The sequence below is a fragment of the Chroicocephalus ridibundus genome, chromosome 6 (genome assembly GCF_963924245.1).
Source record: "Chroicocephalus ridibundus chromosome 6, bChrRid1.1, whole genome shotgun sequence".
Taxonomy (NCBI): domain Eukaryota; kingdom Metazoa; phylum Chordata; class Aves; order Charadriiformes; family Laridae; genus Chroicocephalus; species Chroicocephalus ridibundus.
Window position 1 is genome coordinate 73,925,260 of NC_086289.1, and position 24,352 is coordinate 73,949,611.

The following is a 24,352-nucleotide window of genomic DNA, read 5'->3' on the forward strand; positions in this document are numbered from 1 at the left end:
CTCACCGCGGAGCTCGGGCATTCGCGGGGCAAACTCTCCACTTACGTTGGTTTTCGGAACACAATTACCAGCGGTTTCAAACACGAAGTGAAGCTTTAACTTTCCCAGCAACATTGGTTCCGGGATAAAAGAAAAAAAAACAAAACAAACCAAACCAACTCTTCATTGAGCACCTTCCCTCCGCCTGGAGTGGCCGCAGAGCTTGGCTGGGCACACGCCTGGGGGGGTCAGGTAGCGGGGGCTCGTTACCAGAACGGGGGTGCTACGAGGCAGCATCAAACCAGGCACGGTCCTGCAGGAGGTCACCCCCTCTCCAAATCTTTGTAACTGGTCATTGGCCACACACGAGGCCAGAAATTTGGCTTATTAAAGCATGAACCGCTGAGCCCCCTCGTTAGGCGCCAACACCATCTTCTCCTGCGGGATTATTTACCTTGCAGAGGGGGGTTACAAAAAGGATTTCCAGCAGAGACAGGGCACGTTTCCCACCCCGGGGGTGCTACCACACTGTTTCTCAGAGACGCTGCTTCCCACACACATCAGAAAACAGCCGGTACAGCCGCACGCACGCAAGGCATATGTTCCTGTATAAGGTACCTATATGGTGTCGCTCCTCTCTCTGCTTTCGCTGTATTTTATCTTTAAATTAGGAGAGCTTTTTTGTAACAAATCATCAGAGAGGAACAGCTAGTTACCAAGGAGATTCTCTGATGAATCAGAGACTGACTGGTATAAAAAAAAATCTAGACAGGCTGTAGCTTCTTAATTCGCGAGACCTTACATTTTAAACAGGGGGAGTAAAAAGAACCGATCGCAACCAACTGTGGACCGCGCCAGCAAAAGCGGCTTTTATTTTTGCCACAGGAGCAAATAGCGAGCGTGGAGCGCAGGGAATCAGCCAGCAGCCCGAGATGAACGGGAGCGTCTCCCCAGCACGCTCCTGACTCGGAAAAAGCAAATACCACCCAAGGACAAAGTGGTCCCATGGAGGTGACCGAGGGAAAGGCTGGGAAGCTCCTGATTTCACACCGGCGTGGGGAAGGGTCCGCAGGGTCGAGCCGGAGAAAGAGCCACACGCCTGCTTCCGCGCAGCCCCAGCGTTTCGGAAAGTAAATGTTGCCCAGGCAGGCGAGGGGCTGCCCGTCCGTGGGCTCAGCACAACAGCGGGATCGCCCCAGCCCCGCTTTCCTGCCCGACTCCTGCAGTTTTCCCTCCGAGGAGCAGGTGAGAGGGAGGAATTTTGCCAAGTGACAGCGAAGGGACCGAGCCTGCGCCAAGCATCCTGCCCTCGCGGGGATGGCCACCATGCCCCGGAGGAGCCCAGGCAGTGCGGATGGGAAGGGGGGTTTTCATCAAGGTGGGGATAAGAAGGAGCTTCGTGGCATAAAGTTTGGAGAGAGAAAGCTCAGCTTTCTCGGGCTGACTTTCTTCAGAGGGTCCTCACACCCGCTTCCTTCTGGCTGCTCGTTTCTGAATAATTACTGAACACTGGTGCTTCGCCTCTATTTAAAAAACACAAAGTAATTAAAACTGCCTGGGAACTGCGAGAGCAATGAGAAATATTTGGAGACATCAAGAGACAAGATATATGGAAGCCTCCTGCTCATAGAGAGGCTGTTTTCCCAAAGGTGGAAACTACAGAAGTATGTAGATGAGAGGGAAAATCTCCCTGTCAGATCCCATTGAAATCTCCATTTTGGGCTCTGCTGCTCCACTGCTGCTAAGGTAAACCTCACCCTTACCGGGGGATGCTGCGGGATGCGCCGAGGCATTTGGGATGGGGACGGTGCCAAGAGCATAGACAAGCCGCTGTGGAGTATCGGGGAGTGAAGATTAAAGCGTGTGTTAGAGCAAATTCAGGCTTTCCTGCTAAGTGCGCCCTGGAAAAGGGTTTCGTAGAGCAGTTACGTTTGACCAGGAGCTGGCACAAGCCAGGCTTTAACTGAGGGTTCGAGTGAAGGATGTTTTATAGGCAAACAGTTTCAAGTGCTGTTTTTACGATATAAATTACACATCTGAGGAATGAATTGGGTGTCAGTAGCATTTGTGGGCTGGAGCTTGAGGCTTTCCGTAGTATTTTAGTGATGCATATTGTAATGTTATTATGGGGGGGGGGGCAACTTACTTAAATACCCTTAAATACTTAAATAAGTTTCACTTGGAAAGCGACAGGCTCCAGAATGCTGTGACAGGGGCTGAAAGCAGCACAGGGGGTGGGGAAGGGGCACAAGAAACACTTGCTGATGACAAGCTGCTTTCGGCACCGCAAAAACCAAGTGATTTGTTAGGAAATTCCAAGCCCTGGCTGAGAGCCGATAGGTGACTCGCTGTCCGTCCCCCCTCCAACTTCACACCCAGGGGCTCGCACTGCCTTCGCTCGCTGCGCTTCTGCCGGGCAAATTAAAGGTGCAGCAGCAGCAGATGAGAACAGGCAGCCAGCTTTCACGCGCTTAATGGGCTACCGGGTCTCGTCTGACTTCGTATTTATGATCTTTAGTCACTCCAGGGTGAAGTCGAAGTCATTTATAGGTTTGCATTCAAAAGGGCTGAGGCAGCCGTAACTGCACACAAACTTCCCACAGGCAGAGAACAGGCTTCCACCCGCTCCCCAGCTCACGGGCATCGTGCTACGCCACAGCAGGGCCCTTATTCCAGCCCTGGGCTGATTTGGGATATCCACATTCCACCAAAAAAAAAAAAAAAAAAAAAAGAGAGAGCAGCATTCAGAGTTCGTTTTTCCAAGTGCACACAACAAGCAGCTGCTAGAACGGGACCCGTATCTTCCACAGCGCTCCGAGCCCAAGAGGAGCAAAGGGGCAGGTTAGGGATTTACAAATGGGGAAACCGAGGCAGTTCAATGTTTGGATAAAATATTGGGAAATATTTCAGTTATTTGGATATAAAAACCTGCAGCCAAACAGGAAGAGTGTCCAGGTAGGAACTTAAGTCTTCACTTCCACTGCTTTGCAGTAACTATTAGTCTGGAAAGCCTTGGAAATTCGTCTCAGGTGACTTTGGCTCTGCAGCAAAGCTGGTCTGAGCGCAGGGACTAGCGGCAGCATCACCCTGGACGGCACGGTCCCTGGGCTGGAGGAGTACCTGCATTCTGCCTTTCCTTGTGAATTTTGACTGCAGTAAGTGAGTAGGAGGTTGAAAATGGTCTAAACCACTGGCTTTGGAGTTAGATTTGTTGCCACAAGCATTTTCTGTGTAAATACCTATAAATAAGGTCAAGGAAAGAGGTGGGGATTCATGAGGAATATGAACTGTCAGGCAGAGGATGGCTTCCCCCAAGCCGTGGTGCTTGACAGCATATCTGGTCCCTCGATAGTAAATTGGTGTTGGAGTGGGGAGAGATTTTGTTATAGATAAAGCTAAAATACAAAGAAACAGACGTATTTTGCTCCAGACCGCCGCATGTTTATATTCTTACATGGTGTTTCGGAGAAATCAGTGATTCCCGGCACATAGAGCGTCTGTTGCTGAGCGCAGAGTCCGGGCGCTGGGGAAACTTATGAAGCAGCCATACAGATTAGCTCTCGGTTGTAATCCACTCAGTCCCACTTGAAGAAATCCCGTCTTTCCCCAGGAGGGCTTTGTTGCCTTGCTAGAAATCCCCTTATTCACCGGCAGCCCCTTGGCAGGGCAGGTGGGCTCTGCCTCGCGGGGATACTCTGCGCCGGCTTCAGCCATTGACTTCTCCCCACCCAAAAAAGTGCTTAGATGGATCCCACGGGGTATTTTTTCCGCCCTGTGCCCCTGGTGTGTTGTCCCAGCATTGCCTTACCTCGGCCGGTCACCCCAGGGGACACCCCAGGAGCCCTGAGGCTGCAGTGGGTCGAGCGAGCCGGGTTTGGGAGCAGGACCCGGGACCAGCCCGGCCCCTCGCCCGCCCTGGAAGGCAAAGCTGAGTGTGGCACAGCAGGGAGGAGCAGGATCCTTCCCGACAACCTTCTCCAAACGACCCATATTGCGTCAACGGGCTCCGGAGGGAGCCTGCAGCCGGCGCTCTTCCGATGGGAGCGTAGGATTTACAACATGGGGCCCAAGAGAGACAAGGAGCACGGCAATGGGGAAGGAAAGCAGAAGGTACCAGCACCCCTCCCACCTTCAGAGCTGGTAAATCTTTCTTATTTCCCTTTCTACTCTTTTTCTTTTAAAGAAGCTGGAGAAGTCACTCGTGCTCTGTGCCACTTTGCATGCCCAGTGGCAGGGTGTTGGGGAGATGCCGATGCCAAGAGCCAAACCTTGCCTTCCAGGCTACTATTTGAAAGCCCAGAGGCAACCTGGCAGCCTGGAGCATTGCATGTGTCCAGGACAACCCGGCATTTCTCCCCTCGATATTTAAGGGCCATTTGGTAGAAAAGCGTACCGATAACCATGCCTGTCGTGCCGGCAGAGGGGCTGCGGTAGGAAAGGAGTCTCCTGGATTTTGCATGCTGCTTCGGAGGCTACAAACACAAATATTGATGCTTGGAGTATCCCTCCGGGTGACGGGCAGCCAGAGGCAGCAAAACCCAGCCAGCGAAGGGGTCTGTGTGAACCCCCCTGAAGTGACGGCTGGGGGGACACGCCAGAAGTCCCCCCTCCCACGAGAGTCTCCCCCTGGGACTCCGCAGCAGCTCTTGGGCTGAGCAATGCCTTTGACTCATAGGATCTTGTTTAAACACAAGCAGCATCCTCCCCTACGCAGGTGCCAGCCACAAGCACTGTTATTCTGGGCATATAAGCCACTTAGAGCAACATTGCCTCTCTCAATGGAGAAGAGGCATCACAGCAGTAGCTACACTACAGAGCACTAATTTACTGCCAGGTGGCTCAACCCGAGCCTTTAACATGCCTTTAACTAGAGGTCTACAGCAGGGGTAGCGCAGTGCAGCTGTAGAAATGCGCTTTTAGAGGAGCGGTTTTAGTGCCAGCTGAACTCGGTGGCAGGTCTCCCTCCGGCTCCCCCGTGGCCGCGGACTCCCTCGCAGGCGCCTGCGTACGGGTAAACGCTGCTGGGTGGGATACGCGCTCGTTTACAACAGGCAGTGCGATTTCAATAGGTGTTTCACCAGGAATGAAGCAAGACGAAGTATGGCTTTAGGCAGAAAATGAGTTGTCATTTAAGTAAAGCTTCTCCTTCAGTACAGAACTGAAAACCCGCCCCCCCCGACGCAGCCCCGCAGACGCTCGTAACCCTCCTGCTTCAAGCACACCTTGATATTCTTTCCCTGGGCTGGGTCCAAATCAAGTTGGCATCACTTGGCACCGCGCTCGCCCTCCGGCACAGGCACATACCTGCCACTGGGTGCTCAGAAATGTCATCTCCCAGCTGCGCTGCCAGGGGTGCGCGGGAGGGAGAACAGGCCACGTTCCTACACGCCGCCCCCCAGCCGGTTTAACTCCCAATTCGCTCAGCAGAGCCGTGCCCATTGCCGACACAGGCCGGCTGCACCCCTCTGTTGGTAAGCCGGTCTTGTTAACTGGTAGGTGTCCAGCAGCAGATTTATGCTCATGCTAAAAATCAGCGGAGATTTTAAATTGCCTTTAATTAGAGCTTTGAAAGATCCCACTGTGTCTCAGCAATTAGCTTCTGTACCAGGTTTATTTGAACGGTAGCCCTCCACGCTGGAGACGTGGCAAGCTTGGAAAACCGCGCATTTTTCAGTCTGCTTCTAACTCTTAACTCTGCGGCTGGTGTGTGAAAGGCTGGTGGGGAGACAAAAACGTCTCAAAAGAGGGAACAATGAGCAAAAACCTAGAAATACCTTAAACCCATCCATATCCTACCCACGTGCTCACGGTTGGGTTTATTCTGCTTGAAACCGAAGTCTGCCTCCGCTAACACACAGTTAATTAGCTGCGTGGCTTTGACAGGCGCTGGAAGTTTGAGAGGTGCGGGAGCGTGATGGAGAGCATCCCGCTGCTGCCGGCAGACCTGCCGGCTCTCCGTGCTGCAGGCTGCCTCCCGACCATTAGCAGGGCAGCCTTAGGAGGCAAAGGTTGCTCCTGGGTGGGATTTGCTGTCAGCACAAGGCCTTGGCATGGAAGGAAATGACCTTTCCTTCCCCCCTAACCCGGTCTCCAGCCCTTTCCCCTCCCGCTCTGTGTGGAGTGTCCCCCCCTGGCTCTGTCATCCTGATTAGATTTCCCCTGTCCCATCCAATTCTTCCTCCCCAGCTGTCCTCAGGCTAAGACACTACATCTGACACCACTAACCCCTTTATCCCCCATTTCCCCCATCACTCTGCCCTCCATCTCACGGTCTCCAGGGCTCCCGCCCCTCTGCGTACCCCCTGGATGCTCTGGAGCTGCAGTGCCGCGATCCCAGGGATGGTGTGATTTCACCACCTCGAAACAAGCCTCCAACCAAGTTATTAAAGCCATTTAATACCATTTGTCTCACTGGTACAGAAGTTACGCTGCTTAAAATAATTGCATTTCTCACTAGTTACAGATAAAACAGGGCCTTTTTAATCATGAAGATATGGCCTGATGTGCATTACAAGATATTAACAGCCCCATAAGTGAAATAACAGATACAGGACCAAAAGTGAAGTTATAAGTGTTCTCAGATGCCTGCAGATTAATCATTTTATATCTCCATGGGAGCATTCACCAAAGCTTTCCGTCACTATACAGCCTTAAAGCCACAGGGCCCCTCAGTTCCCAGTTACAGCTCTGCCTTGTCTACAGGAGCCAAAAAGGGGAAGGAAGGTGCTTGTTTGCCTCCAAACATGACTTGCTGGAAAGCCGAAAACAGAATCTATAAGTTTTGATTCCTTGTTTTCTTTTCCACTCAGTAGAAAAACAATCCCTTGTTGCATCAGTCCTTTACAGTGATTATAAAATTGATGCTTCTTTCAAAAAAATGTTTTTTCTTCAGTGCTTTCTTCAAAGTACACATCCACTCCCGATCTCGCGGGCTCAAACTGTACTCTTGGTATTTTTAGAATTGATTGCAACCTCCCGATCCATGAAAATAAGCAACAGCTCCAGCAAAACAAGAGCACGGGTGCTGCTAAAATGGCAGTCGCTGCTCAGGATCCCACCCTGCAGTTACAGCCCAGGCAGAAACCCACTGCCTCCTCCGTGCGGCCCAAGCGCCGCTCTCCCTCCATTTGGGAATTAAATAGATGAGCACACAGCAGCTAGCTGACCTCTCTGCATCCCCGTCAAGTGCTGTAAGTGCTCAAGGAGCAGCACAGCTTTGCCTTAATTGTACAAGCACACAGCTTGTTCAAACTCCTCTCCGGCCCACACTCCGGGATTTAAAGGAGTCTTTAGTGTAGTCGCTGCCTCAAGTGCATCACTCTCCTTCACATACACATCAGTACAAACCACCACCGTTTCATTTCGTGCTGTCGAATCAGAGACCAGCACGTGACTAATGTCAGAGAAAGCAAGGCAAAAAGGTTGAGTAGACAAGCTCTACCAGAATCCACCATAAAGGATGAGGCACGTTTAATCTGTCCCCTTGTCATCCTTACAATCACACTCTCAACCCGTAGAACAGAACCTAGAAGCGGCAAATTCCATCAGGGCACCAGAAAGCCGTGGCGGTTTTGGAGCACATCTCCTAGCCGAGTGCCCATCACCTGCAGGAGGGACCATCATGTCACACAAGCAAGCAGCCATCCCAGCCTGGCCAGTTTTGTAGGCACCTGACACAAGTACCCAGCCACAGCCATAAGTCAATCAAGCCACCTGCAGTTTCCACAGGCAAACTCATCATGCAAGACAAACGCAGCACTTATTTTCACCATGGTTAACAGCCATGAACCTGGAGGCCAAAACTTCAGTTGATGCCAAGGAATACAACAGTCAGTAACAGATTCAGCCCACAAACAACCAGAGAATTCCTGACCAATGGACCAAGGAGACAAAAAAAAAGTGTCATTTATTTCTCAATTGTTTGTAATCTCTGCAAAACTAGCAAAATTGGCTCCCTCAGAGTTATATTTAATAAGTTATTGCTGTAGTCTAGCCCAGAACTCCTCCAGCGATACATCATTAGATCTGCTGTCTGGTGCTACAGACAGCTGCTCCCATCCAATAAAGCTGGTTAGAGCACATGCGCTTCTTCATCTAGAAGAGGTGGCTTAGGAGTTTGAGCATCGAGCCGAGACCAACCGAGTGCTCAGGTTGAGCAGTTAACATCCTTAAAGGCCCTCCAGACACTCCTGGATGTACAGCTCATGCTGTGAGGACAGGTTGTTTATTAGAGGGAGGCAGCCCCCAGGGCGAAGGGAAAGCAAGTCCCTCACCCCGATCACAAGCATTAAAGACTGGGGCTCCCTGCCATAGGACCATGGCCAAACTGTTGCTTCTCCAAGAAACTGGCTGAAATCCAGCCCCCAAAAGTGTTGTCAGTGGCATGTCGTTAGGTGTAGAAGATATTACAGAAATATGGACTATCACTCATTATTGCTGTCAGTTTTGTAGGACAAGCGTCAGCGTACCACAGCCAGGGGCTCGTGCTTCTGATGCTCGCAGGAGCCAGCTGCCCTGGAAATCAGGTCAGGCAGCCTTCTGCTGGGCTCCAGGTGGGGACAGGATCACCATCAAGGGCACCCAGTAGCCCAAAGCTCTACCAGTTTACACTTCCTCAAAACCTGCCTTTTCTTCCTCCACCTTCAGCCGACACCTGTGGCCATGCCGTGCTCACCCTGTGCCTCCATCATCAGGCTTGCGTCCCCTCCCGCCACCAAGCCGGTTACCACCAGCACCCCTCCCCTATGCAACATTGCAACTAAAGTTCTATTTCCCATACTATATATTCCCAATTGCCCATGGCTTGGTGCCCACATTCCTCTTCTCCTGGCTGTGCTCTTATGTTCCCTCTGAGCTGCTCCCCCAGCATTGCCTCTTGGTGGCCACAAGAGCACTCGGGCTCTGTCTCAGGCTATGAGCTCACTCTCTCATCTGGTCCAGGCTCTTCTCCTTACAGACAGCACCAATCAGCCTCCCCCAGGCAAGGTCTTATTACTAAGAGTGGAATTTTCCAAATATTGACTCATTCTAGCCTAAATAATATCATTCTGTTATTATTACTCTCTAAAGCTGGCTCTGTTTCACCTTCTACAACGCTTCAAGAGTGACTTGGCTGCATCAAAGATAATTCACACAGAAGAGCAGCAGAACCAGGCTGTGTTTAGTCCAGCCCATCAGCTAAACTAAAACTCTGAGACCCCCATCTGCTTCTGTCAAACGGAGACAGGCATAAATCAATACACTCATTTCTGCACAGCTCTTCCATGACCACGCGCCTACCCAAGGAGAGAAGCCAGGCATTCAGCCTTACGGAACTTTAGTTTAGATTAAACACAAGAAAGAGCGGCATCTTGGTGCAGCACAACCTACATACTTTACCCTAGAAAGCTGCGATGTAAGAATAAAGATACTTTAAGAAACAATGCACAAATGAAAAGGAAATACTTCAGGACACTGGACACAATACCTTGGATGCACGAATAGCGCTTTTCCCCTCGCTTGCAAACGTCTTTCCCCCTTCCAAACAGCTCCCAATTCTTCAGTCCAACACCCCCAAAAAGCAGCTTTCTTCAGGATATCCCAGCAAGAAACTCCACAGAACTACCCCCAACAAAACAGCCACCACTGCTGCTGGGTGAGCTATTTATCTGCTCCTAATCCAGCCTTGATGGTGGGCACCTGGAACCAGCAAACACCCCGCACCCTGGCCTGATTGCTCTCAATCCCCACAGTTTCTTTAACTTTAATGGATCCCTAATGACAACTGGTATCAGCTGAGGACCTGGGAGCTGCTTCCTTTATTTGTTTATGAGCCCAGGCAGTGTTTGCAGAGAACACAGTAGAAAAAAAATAATAATAATAATGGTATTTTTTCTTATTAAGCCTGGGGTCAGGGCAGTAGCAAAAGTTAAGTTGCTTGCAAGCAAAAGGTTGTGCTTTGCGATACGCTGATTGTACCTCCAAAATTCAGGTATGAGGTTTAGCATCCGCTTATTTAGCAACGACTTCAAGGAAGAGTGGGCGGGAGGCAGAGGTTGTTTTGGATGTTTTGGGGTGACTCGTGTTGCTAAGGAAACTGCCTCCGTGTGCTCACCACAGCTGGGTCACTTGGGCTTTGCTTCCCAGAGAGAGGGGTGACTCACGGCACAGACTTGCTAAGGAATGCCTTTATCACATACTTCCACTCACATGTGAAAGCGTACGTTATTAGTAGCTGTTAATAATAAAACCCACTAGCAGTAGTAGACCTATATGAATACTTCTGCTGGTCGTAGCATGCTGTGTATTAACAATTGCAGCCAACACTGCAAACAGGCACAGGAAAAATAAAAACTATTTTTCCCACACGCTGTTACAGCTTCTGGCAATGTTGGGGGATAACGTGAGGATATGTCATGCCAAAAACGTCTTGATGACACAACACTCTGAATATCAGTGCTCACATGATACAACCGAAGCCTGAGTTACTAAACCACCTTGTCATTTCTGAACTTATCACCAGAAACAGATGTTTAAGTGAGTCGTGCGTTGTACTAGCGGCAACAGTAGGCATCAATTTGCAGACGTGGTGTTTGAAAATGAAAGGCATGGTTATTAACCTTCAACGTACAGAAAGGTGCTTGTATACAAATGCGATACCCATATGATAGCTGCGTAGACTCTCCACCTGTACGTTATGTGATCTCTCTTTCCCCTCGTGCACCTTGTCTCTGAGAAGCTGCCAAAGAAGTAGCTCTCGTTTCATTTCTTTGTGTTTCTTTCAGGTTTTTTGTGTTTTGATTTTGTTTCTGCAAATAGTGATGAGTTTGATGTAGGACCAGGTGGTTTTGGGCTATCATAAATTGTGAATACTACGGAGAGACCCATTACAAGGCTTTCATTAACACCGACAGACGTTATACATTTGTACTTAAGGCTCCATCTGGGTAATCATCCAAAAGCTTAGCTGAGCTTGCCGAGCCTCATAGGTCTCCAGCGTGGCCTGGAGTTCTTCTGATTGATTGCAGGAAGGTATGGCCACCAGGAGCCTGAATGGGGCCCAACTCTGCTCCGTCTTGAAATTCAGGTCAAATGAATTTCATTTTTCCTCTGGGCAGTGGCAGCCGGTATTTCTTACTCCAGTGTTTTTCTTTGGGAACCTCAGGGGTCCCTCACTGCGGGCAATACCTGTTCAGCATTGCCCCGGAGTAAAGCTGGAGTGGATCCCAGGGAGCTGGTAGCATCTCTGCTGCGTGAACGGTACATCAAGAGGTACCGAACTGAAGAGATGAGCATTCAACGACTTGTTTAACTCTGCATGCCTTCCTGCAATGTATTTTCACTACACTTTCAGACTTTAAGATTTTCCATCTGGCATTAATAAAAGAAAGTACCTAAGGGTTAAGGGCTTAAGCAATGGGGGTCATTTCTCATGGCTGCTGCCACACAGCATGGAGAAAGCTGGAAATGCCGCATGCCTCTTTCCTCCCCCGTTCCCCCGCTGGGCGCTCGTTTCGTTTTCCCATGCAGGAGGAGCTGAGCTGCCTAATTTCTCGGTTTCGCTGTCAGACAGTTTTGTTAAGTGTCAGAACGAGAAAAATGGGGGGCACCGTCGGTGTTCGTCCAAGTGGAGGGAGCTGCGAGTCGGCAGACGGGCATTTTTCGTGCCGTGATTTCAGTGCTCCAGCCCCTGTTGGGGCGCTCGGAGGACCCTCATGAGGATGGATGCCAGGCAGGTTTCATTTTGTAATTGTAAATCACTGTGAAAGCATGGGGAGGGCTGAGCTCCTGCGGTGGAGCTTGAAAGCAGCCGGGGTTTAGGCTGCCTGGTCCCGTCTTGTTGGATTCCCCGTCTCGCTGCTTTGGTGGACAATGCAGGCTGCTTACTGCATGATGCCTGTCCTGAAGCAGATGGCTGCTTTCTCTTAAGGCTTTCTTTTGCAAGTGCCAAGATGATTATTTAGCCCTTGAGGGCTTGCGTTCAGCACAGGTGGCCCATCAGACTGCGGCTGACGCCAGAGCACCCGTCCCGATGGGCCAACTTGGTGGCTCACCATAGCTTTGGGTGACTTTAAATGGTAGTTTTATGGACCACGCTCTCAGGGGCTTCATGATCTATGTCTGACTGTTTCCTTCAGGCGGGCTGCCTTGCAGCAAGTCCTCATCCTTCATCTTAAAGGAGACGTGTCAGGACCTGCCTTAGAGTCGGGCTTTTTAGCACCCTCCAAGCCCCAAGGCTGGGCAGTCTCGCAGTGTCCTCTGCCCACCCCTGCTCACCTCCCTGCTCTGTGGCAGCCACTGGACCGGGAGGACACTGGGATATGATTTAATCGTGGATTTGGTTTCAACAAATGCAGCAGGTGACTTAAAGGCAAGGGTCCTCCACAGCCCTACAGAGGGTCTGCCAAGGATGTGTTGAATTTATCAGCAATATTAATTAATATTTATTAATATTTACCATGTCTACTGTCATTTGTGCAAATACTGTGTTACTTTAGCCAACGCCCACCATACCTCTTTCACCTTTGATTTTATAGGCCTTGCCAAGGAGATCGCCCATATGCTATGTTAGGTGCTTCCATTTGCTCGTGTAAGCTGCCGTTTCTCCAAATATCAAAACATTAATAGACTTCTATGCAAATGTCTCTCAAACAGTGAGACACTGGCCCAGGTTGCCCAGAGAGGGGGTGGAGGCCCCATCCCTGGAGACATTCAAGGCCAGGCTGGATGAGGCTCTGAGCAACCTGATCTAGTCGAAGATGTCCCTGCTCGCTGCAGGGGGGTGGGACTAGATGGCCTTGAGAGGTCCCTTCCAACCCGACACAGTCTGTGGTTCTATGAAATGTAGAAGAATGAGATTTGATATTGCTTCTCACTGGTCTAATGGGAAGTTTGCTTGTTTTGACAGCAAAATCATTGTTGCAATTTATCAGCCACGTAAAGGTAATAACCTTCTTATGGCTTGGGTGTCAAACTTCTCTGCAAAACTTTGCTGGGTGATTTGTAGCACCCCTTCCAGCTGCAGCTGCTGCGTTATGAGCTCTTAAGTTTGGGGGGTTTGGCCTCACGTTTCCCAGTAACGTTCCGAATTTTCTTTTAGTCCAAGGCTTGGAAGCTGACATGAGTTAATACCCAAACCTCCCTCTACTCTTGAGGCTGCAATAGTCCAATGTTGCCTCTAAGTGGGATGCAATTCCATCTGGTGAACCTTGGCGCAGACGACTGATAAATTTGTCTGTTGCTGCCAGCTGTGAAGCAGCGGGGTGCCTGAGATGAGCATCCGCAGCTTCCACCCCCGCGGGCCAGGATGTTGTTCTTTGTTTCTGGATCTAGATAAAAATTCATCTGCCTTTTGGGAGGGAAAAGGGTGTAAGGGTTAATAGTACAGCAACGCCACGAGCTGCTGGGTGACCGTTCTGCCTGACATGATAGGAGTCTTGTGGGAACCCTGCTTTTGTGGGATTTTCATTATTTACTTGGACCTATCAGCAAGAGAAGGGCTAATCTTAAGCGATGTCAGACACACATTCTCAGATGAGAACATGTAAAAATGGTTTATTTTAGATCCGTCCAACAACCAGAGCACACAGAGCAGCTTTGGATGCAAGAGTTCAAAGCCAGTTCCTCAAAGCCCTTCCCAAGATTTAACCCAAGAGCCTGAAGCGAGCATATGACTTTACATCCACTGATGATCTTTCTTTTTTACAAATAATTATTTGTAAAAAAAGACAGCTGATTTCTGAACTAAGACTTACTGAAGATTTAACAGCTTGACATTTGAGCATCGGTGACCCTGTTCCACTGAATTCTCCCTTAACTGGAAGTTAGCTCCCATCACACAGCTCCAGTGCCAGCGCTGTGCGGTGAAGGGCCAACAGGCAGCGTACGGTGACGTTGGAAAATGGCACCAGAAGATTGACCTGTTGTTTGGCCACCGACAGCAGATGTACGTGGCTCAGAGGGGAAACCTGTTGGAGCAAGCGCCTCCGCGTATCGCGTTACCAATGCTGTAGCGTCATGCGGTACCTCATGGGTTGCCTCTAGGATACCCAGACAACTGAACCCAAAAAACTACCTAAAATCATTCGCAGGCTTCATGCCTCCATTCTCCATAACCCAACTGGCTGTAAAGGGAATTTCCTTTGTTTCCAGACTGCCTTAAAAAACCCTTCCCCTAGCTTTGACCTCAAATTCTTCTGCTCTAGACAGGGCTGAGAAAAGATTGTTCCTTAGGACTCCAGCACTTGTTAATTCTCTTAAAGAGATTACTCAAATCTCCTAAACAAACATCAGACTAGATTTTGGATTAAGCACGGGTGCTAAAATGACCTTGCTGATAAAACCATCATGATCTAACCTCACAAGTTGGAGAGGGAAGCCTTGGACGTAATTTTGACTCGGAAGGGAGTGCCATGGTAAGTTATCGGGCTGCTCCGCATCTCTGTTCCCCTCTCTCTAATATTCTTGCAAAGTTACTTGAGAAGCATCACAAAAAAAAGTCAGATCTTCGTGAGGAAGACAATATACTGACAAAGCCACTGGGGCTACGCGCAACCTGCTGTTTTCTTTTACTGATGCGTCTTGCCTTTCTTTTTTTTCCCCCATTTTGCATAGTTGAGCCGCCTGGTTCATTTCGGTGTCAGCGTGGGGCTGTTTTGCACAGCATCCCGACTCCCGTGTTAACCCAAGTGCCGTTGTTGGGAAGGTGGGTGTAGGGGAGCAGGTTCGGCGGGTTTGGCCACGCTGGGTACCCCGGCTCCACCGCGCACCCATCGCTCTATCTCCCCGCCGGGCAGCTCGTAGCCAGGGTTATTTATGTCCTGCCTCTATCTTTGTGTCCCGCTTGGGTTACAGAAATAATTAACCCTGCAAAGGCAGATGTGGGCTTTGGCCACGCATCAGACGTTTTCTTAAGAACCGGGAGCGGCGCAGTGGGGTTTGCGTTAAGTGTCTTTGTCACCGTGCTGTGGCCAGGAACAAAGCCCAGAAATGTTATCTCTGACGAGCATTTCACAAAAGAGAGGTCATTAAGTCAAAACGGCACCCCTTTCAACCTACATTTCCTCTGTTGTTGTTCTGTTACTGTTCTTCTATAAACCCGTCAGATTTCCTTGCAAAATCTCTAACGTCTGTAATGGAAACAATTTCAAATCCAGTAAGAATTTGCAGACTATTTAAAAAAAAAAAAATAAAATTCCTCAGAGGGCAAAGCCCATAATGACTGAAGCACTTAAATCTGCTTTCAAATCGCTTTGCCCAATTTTCAGTTTAATTTACTCATTTGCTAATCCTAATTTTCCAGTACTGTGCTTACAGTATCTAACCAAATATCACTCATGTGGAAACACAATAAAATTCTGCAACAAGCTGGAACTTATGGCTTCAAAACTCTTGTCAGCTTTGCTTCTCAACCGTCAACGTGTAATGGTGGGTCTGCCTTCCTCGCCTCAAAAACATATTAGTCGCGTTCGCTGTTCCCTTCCTGAGCACCGTGCTCCGGTTCCCCCTCACTGTTGTCCATTACGGCAACAGTATCCTACCTCCATTAAACTTCAAGTATACCCGATGTAGAAATATAAACTTTTTGGAAAAATTGCATCAGATGCCATTATTTAGGTTTCCTTTGGTTTTAAATAATTCAATATATAAAAATATATTGGAGAATGTTGATACCGTGATGCGCTGCACATAGAAATAGCAAATTGACAAAATATTGGGAATATTGCACAAAATAGTGCTCTCTGTCCACAGCAATCATAACTGAGAAACCGTGTAATACACTCCTGACTTCTGACAAAAAGGAAGAGCGATCTGCTTGTGCTCTGATAGCGAGGGGTGGCGTTTGAAGAGGCAGATCCAAAGGACACGTCCCCATCACACCGCCCCCGGTTCCCCCGTCCCCAATGGAGCGGGGCCGGGTCTCGCTCCTGCGCAGGGGGGACCACAGCGGGTCCCACCCTCTCTGATCCCAGCTGGGCTCCCAGGGATAAAAGTGTCCGTAAGGAGCCCAGGCTGAGGCTGAAAGTGCATCTCCGGATGAGGCAGCTGAAAAAGGCTTTGTTCTCGGTCGTGCTGGCTCCCTTCCCTCCACAGCTGGCTCCTTCGCTCCCTTCAGGGGGTTATATTTCTGTGAGCTAATTTAAGGAGAAAAGCCTTTTTAATCCGGTATCTTACAGACTCAAAGTACGGATATATTTTTTTTTATTATTTTGAATAAAATATGAATATTAAGCTCTTTAGGCAGCGACTTTATCTTCCAACATCTCTTCAAAGCACTTAGCATGCTGCTGCTATTGCAGCTGTAAATACCACAAATAATATAATACAGTCCGGATCTTGGGGATGTGTTTCACTAAGAACAGGCTCACAAAGCGTATCTCTATGGTGTGGTAGAAAATGCTCAGGTACGAGGAGGGTTTCCCCAGATCTTAGTGCTGAGCCTTGCCCGGGAAGAGCTTGTGGTCAAGAACCTATTTTGATTTAGGTTTCCTCGCAATTCACGAGGCTCTTTCTTCTTGTTTTGCTTCCACCAGTGAAAAAGGGACACCCCGCCCAAGAAACAAAAATAAAGCTTAGCATACGGAGCACTCGTTTGAGAAGCGGGCGAGAGCTCTTTAACCCCGCAAGGCAACGGTGTGCCGTGGTTCAAGGGCAGAAAGCCAGAATGAATTTCCTAACCAGCTGAAGGCAAAAAGGTAAAAAGGACTTAGGAAAGAAAAATCCGTGTAGAAAAGAATATATTATTAACTCAAAAAGTAATTTAACAGAATAGTAATGTTCTCATACCACCGAGCAAATCTAATACCCACTCTGCAAATCTAATAAGATCTCAGCAAAAGCAGAGAAGTTCAGTCTGAAGTGCACTCTTTCGAGGCTGAGGCCAATGTCCGTTCAGTACAATAGAAATACTTCATCAGCTTCAATACAAGCCGGATCAGGCGTCCACTGGATTTGGATTGTCGGTGGCTGTTATTGTCTCTACAGAATATTCCACTCAAACTCGCCACGGCGATTGAAGTAACATCTAATTTCCACAACAATACAAGCAAATTCTCAATATGCTCCGCTCTTGAACACGAAGCGCAGCAGGCACCGCTGTGTTTGCGCCAGAGCATCTTGTCGGATGCTTCCTCCATTAAACGAGAAACAAATTGGCCCAGAAAAATCACAAGTGGGTGGAAGGCAAACGTCAGACCCTAAATGAGGTGTAATCAATAGGCAGACTCCACGCAAGAACCCTAGGCTCATCCTGAGGGATCCACAAATAGTCAACAAGAGGCAGAGCACCCGTCTTGCCATCATTTTGCCAGCATCGTATTTCTTATTTCACTACTGGCCGCTTCGTTGTACTTCAGCTACTTCTTTATTGCACGTATCAGCTGGAAATGGTCAGCTTCATTACCCATGGCTCCTAAAGGCTCCATGCCATAGTCCATGTGGAATTCAGCAGGCTTCAACGTACATGGAAAAGGTGCAATGGCAGTTCATACAACGCAACTGCTGTGCTGTCTCGCTCTGTCACTTTTGGCAGGTCCCAGCAATGTCTCCCAGTTGAGCGTTCGATTAACTTTTTCACCTCTTATTTCTTAAAAAGCCCAGCTGTAATCTTAATCCTCCTTATCTTGCTACGCTATTATCTCGCTGCGTTCCTGGTGGCTTCACGCAGAGATTTTGTGGAACCACGTTTTTTTCACTTAGCCCAAAATTGCCTTGAAGGGAGACAGTGCAAAGAGGTCTTTCCTTAAGCAAGCTACAAATAGAAATGAAAGTCTTAATTTGTGCCTGATTTTAATTCAGATCAGAGGAGGGTTTGGTTTACTGCTGTTTAAGAGAAGGGAGCATCTCTCATTTGAGATGGGAGATGGATTCCTATTAGATCCTCCCTTTAGCTTAGTCCTTTGGAGGAGCCCAGGATGATCCACACACCCTTGTCTGCTGGGACCAGCAATTAAGCCAACCCTGTCATCTCTGGAAAGAGTACCATCGTGACGTCGGTAGTGTCCTTTCCCCTGATGAACTGAGGGGAGCCTGTAATGGGAAAAGGAGGTGTACGACTGGCAACCGTTAAAATACAACTGGCCGGGCAGAAAAGGTACAAAACCCACTTACTTTAGCAGGGGAATTGAAGTAATTTTATGGATCGTACATTTGTAATAGCTTGCTGTATTAGTAAATTCAGTACGGAAGCTTTCACGTTCGAAGCAAGCCTCTCAGTCTATTGCTTCGGCAAGTGCAGTCCAAGAGCTATTGATCTATTCATACAGATAAGCACCCAGCAGAGTTATCAGAATCAATGCAAACACTCAGAAAAAACATTCAATATAAATAATAATAAATAAGTAAAGACCCAGGAAATAGAAATGTACAATTTAAAACTAATTGAAATGCTGACCCGAAGATTAGCTGTTTATGTGCATTTCTGCAAAGGCAATTCCAGGAAAGGGAAAGAGAGAGCAAAAAGTAAGTGGGTGAATTCCGAGGTGGCAGACAAGAGAACAGACAAGCAGCATCCAACTCAAAGGAGATGGGCAAGGGCTAGAAAGTGGTGGAAGCAACACCTGATTTTTTTTTTTCTTTAATATATGAATTTAAAATGACTTTGTACAAAACGAGATCTGAGCACTGGTATTGAAATCAACCCGGAAGAGAGTAAAGGAGCAGCACGGGTATCTGCATACGTGTGTTTTCCATGGCTGGGCAGTCTAATTTTGCACCCGTGATCTTTTTTGAGGTCGAGAGGAGTTTTGACATGAACCCTGTTTGGTTTGCTGAGACATTTTTCGTCTGCCTTGTTTGCCTCTGAAGCTGGGATGGGATGGGATGGACCAGCCACCACCACCACCAGTCTTTCAAAGTACACATCAGCCAGTTCATCAGTTCAGGATTTAGGATGCTGACCATACGGTAGGCTTTGGCTCATGCCTATGCTACGCTATCGTGCGGACAGCTTATCTACAAAATCTTATTTAAATTCTTCTCTGAGGCCCGATGAGGCGCAGGAGCCTCAGCTGCTCAGTAAAGAAAGGCCAACTCCAGCCCTGGACAACTCACAACATGCTCCAGTTTCATTTCAGGTGTGGCCCAGCCAAAAATATAAAGGCGGGTTGAGACCAAGTGCTGCCTCACCCATTTCAGTGCATCACGTCTTACCCATCAAGGTAAATCCCAGCTGTGAACCGCCATGCCTTGCTTGGCTTTATACGAGGAACGGCAACAGCCCAGTATTCTGGGGAGAAAGGATCACAAGACATATACAATTTAATCTCATCCACTTTAGTGTACCTGAAAATACTATGAGCTTGCAAAAATTTACAATAATTATCAACTGGGGAAAAAATGGTTTAGCCTGGAAGGCTGAGTCCTTCAGAAGTTCATCCGGTTTTTGCAGCAAGATTTAAACTTCTCCTAAAATAAGACAATAGGCTCCATTGCAGTCCCAATGCAGTAAAACAGTCATATATCTTACGGGCTGTTTCTGTGAACATCTGATGTGAATCAGCATTGTTTGTACTTCAGTTGGCTCGTCCCAGGAATCAAGCGCCTCCTCTCCCCGTAGGCAGCCTGAGCACCCCGGGAACGTGAGTGAGCAGGAGTTTGGCACCAGCCTGCACCTGCGAGCTCCTTGGTACCGCCACATAGACACAAAGCCAAGCATCTGCAGCGACCGCAGAGGTCACAGGACAGTTGCTTTGCTGGTACGAGTCGATGCAGCACGGCTGAAGCTGGTCAAGGTGCCCTGACGTGCATCAGACGCGGGCAGTAAGTGCCAAGAGAACAGATCCAGGTGGTGGTCAGAAAGCACAGAGTGGGAAGAGACAGAAAACACCAGACAAATAGGAAAGGAGAAGAAGATCAGGAAGTGACCTCAAGTTATCGAGCACAATATTTAAAAGAAACAAGGAAAAAAGTACTTTGACATAGAACGTAATTAAATTGTGGAGCTTCTTGGCAGAAGACCCAGTGAAGGTGACAATGGGAGATGGCTTGGGACAGAGGTTAGACCAGCTCTGAGACCTGCCAACCGCGGGATACCAGGAGGGAGCATGAGGTCTCACAGGCTGGTCACAGTATCCCTTGCAGCTTGGTGTGGGTCCATCTCTACCTGCTGTTCCTCACACCCAACCCCAAGCACCCATCAGCGGTTGCTGGGCACTGAACGGGGTGGACCTGGGCTCTCACCTGGCACCGCTGCTCCTCAGATACCTTCCAGGAGGGAGAAGCAGAGGGCGGGTCACAGGCTGATGTAATTCAGATCCACTGAAATCAAAATGGCCATCAGGATGCAGCTAAAGGACGGCTCAACTCAATGCTGGAGGGAGGGGAACGCCGCTGAGTTTCCTATGTGGTCCACAGCGCACTGGGGAAAAGAGAGGGAGGTTAAAGGTTTAAAAGACATTTTGATAAAGAAACCAAGGTATTGTCAAAAAGTTAACCAGAAGCCAAGATCTATCTAGATCTGCTCTTATTTAACCTTCAGTGTGAGATCAGGTCTCAGCCTTTCTATTCTCGGTAAGAGCTGACGAACGCAGCGTAACGAGGTACTAATAAACATCTGCCCAGCTCTTAGGTTAATAAAGGGAGGAATTAATGGAGGTCTTAGCACGTTCATATTTTCTAATTATGGCAGATGACTTTATTTATAGAAATAATAGGGAGAGTGGAAATTGTCACTGACACCATGTCAATATACGTAACGAAATCCAATCATTTAATTGCATTACTTTTGGCTAAGGAGTCCTATCAATAAAAGGCCCTCCTTAGTCAGAGCAGTTCAGTGGCCCATATGTACTTCGTGTTAGAAGGCTATTAAGATTAATATTTTTTTCAACGATTCATTGGGAAAATAAGTCATCCCCGACATCTATTCCTGTCCTGACTCCAAGAGGGACGGGGCTGGGGGGGGCAAAGCTTTCCACCAGCAGAGATGAAAAGCCCCGTGGGTAGCTGTCGGGTTTCCATGCTCATTTATAGACACCCCGTGCTTCCCATCCCCAAAGCATCCAAAATAATTAAATAACAGCCAGGCTGACGCCGGTGCCACATCTCGGTTGTCACCAGCCGTGGCCCCACGCAGTGCCCTCCTCGTCACCACGATGAAGTATCCCCAGCGCTTCTCTGGGAACAATATCATACTATACCACCCAGATAAATAAAGCGCAATTTTAAACCCTGATATGTTTACGCCTCCTAAGAGAGGGGGAAAGGCCCATAAAACTCCCGCTAAAGGAGACACGGCCGTTCGGTTTGTTTGCAGCTTGTCAGGTAAACCCTGAAGCTGGTTTCTATTGGGAGGTGCAGGCATTGGTGTTAGACAGCTGCCGGGGCTCTCAAGGTTTTAAAATCAAGGTTTCAAAATACATTTCATAATGTTCAGTTCAGACAGGCAGCTAAGGAAGTTTGGCTCTTTTCTCCCAGAAGCAGGGAAAAATAAAATAAAACTACAATTACGGTGACAGATGGCCTGTTACACACAGAGCATTGCGAGTGATTTTGCTCCTTGCACATTGAAGAAGGAGATCTGGACTGATGCTGGAGAGCCAAAAAACTCCTCCGGTTCTCTCCTGTTCTTCCAAAAATGCGTTTTCTAATCCATTCTGATCTTCCAAAGCTATCAGTGTGAATTAATGAAAACAGAGCAAGGAAACGTTACTATTTCTATTAATTATAGAGGCAGGTTTGTGCAATAAACAGAATTCATATCCCTACAGTGCAGCCTAAGTACCTATAATTCAGCCGCTCTGCTCCCAACTGCAGCATCTTCTTCACATTGTTTTACAAATTAGCAAACCTGACATCAGCAGCCGTGTGTACCGCAATGACATTTAGTTTAACTACGGGAGATCCGATCTGCTGAAAGCCACGGGTGGTCTTCCAGTGCTGCTTTCCACTGCAGTTGCGTTACAGCTCCCAAGTTAAGTACTCCTAGATCGGCTCCATGGTTTCCCATAGAAGTGGAAATACAGATGCTTGTGAAATACTTTCAGTTACTTATTGCAATGGCTGGCACTCTTCCAAGTATGGCCAAGGTAGCAGTTGGGGCGACGCTCGATGCTCTTTCAGAGACGAGCAGAAATGGGGACCAGGGCACTCCTGGAGCCCACCTGATGCTCCAGGTCAGTTGACCAGTTTGTATTTACTCCAGGGTACACAGCGTGAGAGCCCACACGTGGGTATCTTTGCTCGGTGGCCAATGCCCAATATTTGCATACTCCCCAGGGATTCAGTTTTGTGCATCAAAACCTGCAGAAACAGAACTGGGTCCCACTCAGTCCTTCCTCTCCCACCACCCTGACACCAGTGCTGGCATCCTGTGGTAGGACTGACAGCAGCAATGGGTTGGATGAGCGTCTTCTGTCACCCTGGGGTCACCTTCACGTCAGACCAAGCCTGGGACTAGAAAGCCCCAGAAGGAGCTGCTGGGGAAAGCCCTGTTGCTCCAGCAGCGGTGAAGGAAGCGAGAGCTTTCGAGGTGGTAATAGAAGAAAAGCAAAACTCCTGGGGGGATAAAAGGAAGCTGGGAAGGCGCAGAGTGATGGTTATCCTTTTTCCACTCCAGCTTTCCACCTTCCAGGTTAAATAAACGTTGCTTTTCTCTGCTGCTGAGTGAGAGGGAGCGAACAGCCAGTTCCAGTTGGCAAACGCGTTTGATAGTGGGGCTCCCACCGTGAGCTCAGAACTTTGCACCAGCAAACTGGTCTGACTGGGGAGCGCTCTGGCAACTGAAACACCCTGGCAGCAACATTCCCCCGACCACTTTTGCTGGCAACATGTTCGGATGGCAAATGACTCCACCAGGGTAAAGAGAAAAAGAAGAGGCACTTCTCTGGGCTATAGTGCAAAAGGTCGATTTTCTTTATATTTCCATATCCACTCCGCGCAGTGCTCCCAGTCTTACATTTTAAGGGTCTGACTCAGGCATTTGAGTGGAAAGGCGATAAAACGCTTGACGTTGATTGAATATTGGACTTGAATTTCCATTGTGGCAAAAGGTAAAAATAAATACAAACAAGTATAAAGAAATCAAAAAGCTGCTATTGGACAAAACGTTCCACATCAGTTTTTAAATCTTTATAGCTGCTGAAAATCGTTTTGGCTGGCATGAAGGTCAAAATTCAGGTTTTGAGCATTCTTTCAGCAGGGATTACATTTGGATACCGAACCTCCTAGTTTAAGGGGAGTATTTTTTCAATTACATCCAATATTAGTCCAGCTGTGAGGATTTCCCAAGGGATCACAGCAAACTGAAGAAATGCCTTCGGTCTGGTGCCGGCGGGTCCTGCAGCGTTGCCCTACCCCTTCCCTTGCCTCTGCGTTCGGGTCCTGACCTCGCCGATGTAAATAAGAAGAGAATCAAGTACCCACTCTCTTCTGAAGCACGTATCAAAGAGCACTGAAATGACAGACTTCATTAAGCCTGTACATCAGCTTTAAAAGGGGGAAAAAAAAAAAAGAAGAAAAAGCTGAATTGGAGAATTGACAACAGCATTTCCAGCGTAAGGAAGAGGAGCGGGTGGGAGCAAAAGTTTCATTTTACACCCTACAGAATAAAAATGCAGTCCATATTACGGCAGCCTCTGGTAATATCTTCTGTAACTGAATTACTGCTATGAAATCGATATGGAGGAAAAGCCCTCTGAACACCTCAGGAGGAAGACTACCAGCTTTTATTCGTATCACAACAAAAGGCAAGCAAATGTTGCAACGGGACCAGCACAGGTCACCTGCCCGGTGTTAGCTGGTACCTCAACAAGTTTTCCCACAGCTATCTTTACTTAAATTAATCTAAATAAATTGAAGAATTCAAAGACCAGCTTTTAGTTGCGAGATAGGATCTTGGGAACGTGAGAAAGAAACATTTTTGGTTAAACTTACCTTAGCAGCCTCCTCAGTCACAAGCTGTGCTGCACGGCACCTTTGTAATGAGATCCACGGCACCTTTGTAACGAGCTGGAAATGGCCTTCAAGATTTTAAGGGCAACGTGAGAACACAGCTTTTCCGCGTTTTGATTTGATTGTAATTCACGTGATTACCGGGGCTCAGGGATTCTTAGGAGAGACAGAGGCAGGAGGAGCTTTCATAAAGGCATCAAAAAGGGTGAAAATTAACAGGCAATTGTTAAGCTGCTCTAGAAAGTAGAGAATACAGACACAACCCGTATGTCCAGATTTTCAGCATCTGCTTCCTTGGTTTGTTAACAGCAGTATCAAATGCTTAGTAAAAGCCGTTTGTTGCTGGGAAGAAGGTGCGTGGAGGCTGGCCAAATGACGGATACCTTGTAGAAAAAGACCAGAGAACGTAGCATGGTGCAGGCTGGATCTGGTGGTAATTATTTGAACAAATCCCATCTGCGTGGACTCAATGGTAGGGGCAAGCTCTTGCTCTCCGGGCAGGCCT

The 24,352-nt window shown here is 48.3% G+C and overlaps 1 protein-coding gene across 10 annotated transcripts in view; it reads left to right on the forward strand.

Annotated features, from left to right (window-relative positions):
* LOC134517374 (calcium-activated potassium channel subunit beta-2) overlaps positions 1–24,352 on the forward strand; it is a 159,680-nt gene that overhangs the window by 102,265 nt on the left and 33,063 nt on the right. For 2 of the 10 annotated variants that reach the window (XM_063338794.1, XM_063338795.1), the window contains exon 1: positions 798–1,725. The exons of 6 other annotated variants lie outside the window; for them this stretch is intronic. In XM_063338794.1, coding sequence (XP_063194864.1) covers positions 1,652–1,725 — 74 coding nt within the window. In that variant the 5' untranslated portion in view covers positions 798–1,651. Of the gene's footprint in view, positions 1–797; positions 1,726–3,969; positions 4,120–14,300; positions 14,373–24,352 lie in introns of those variants that run through there. 2 more of the 10 variants (XM_063338804.1, XM_063338800.1) reach the window with 2 other exon arrangements.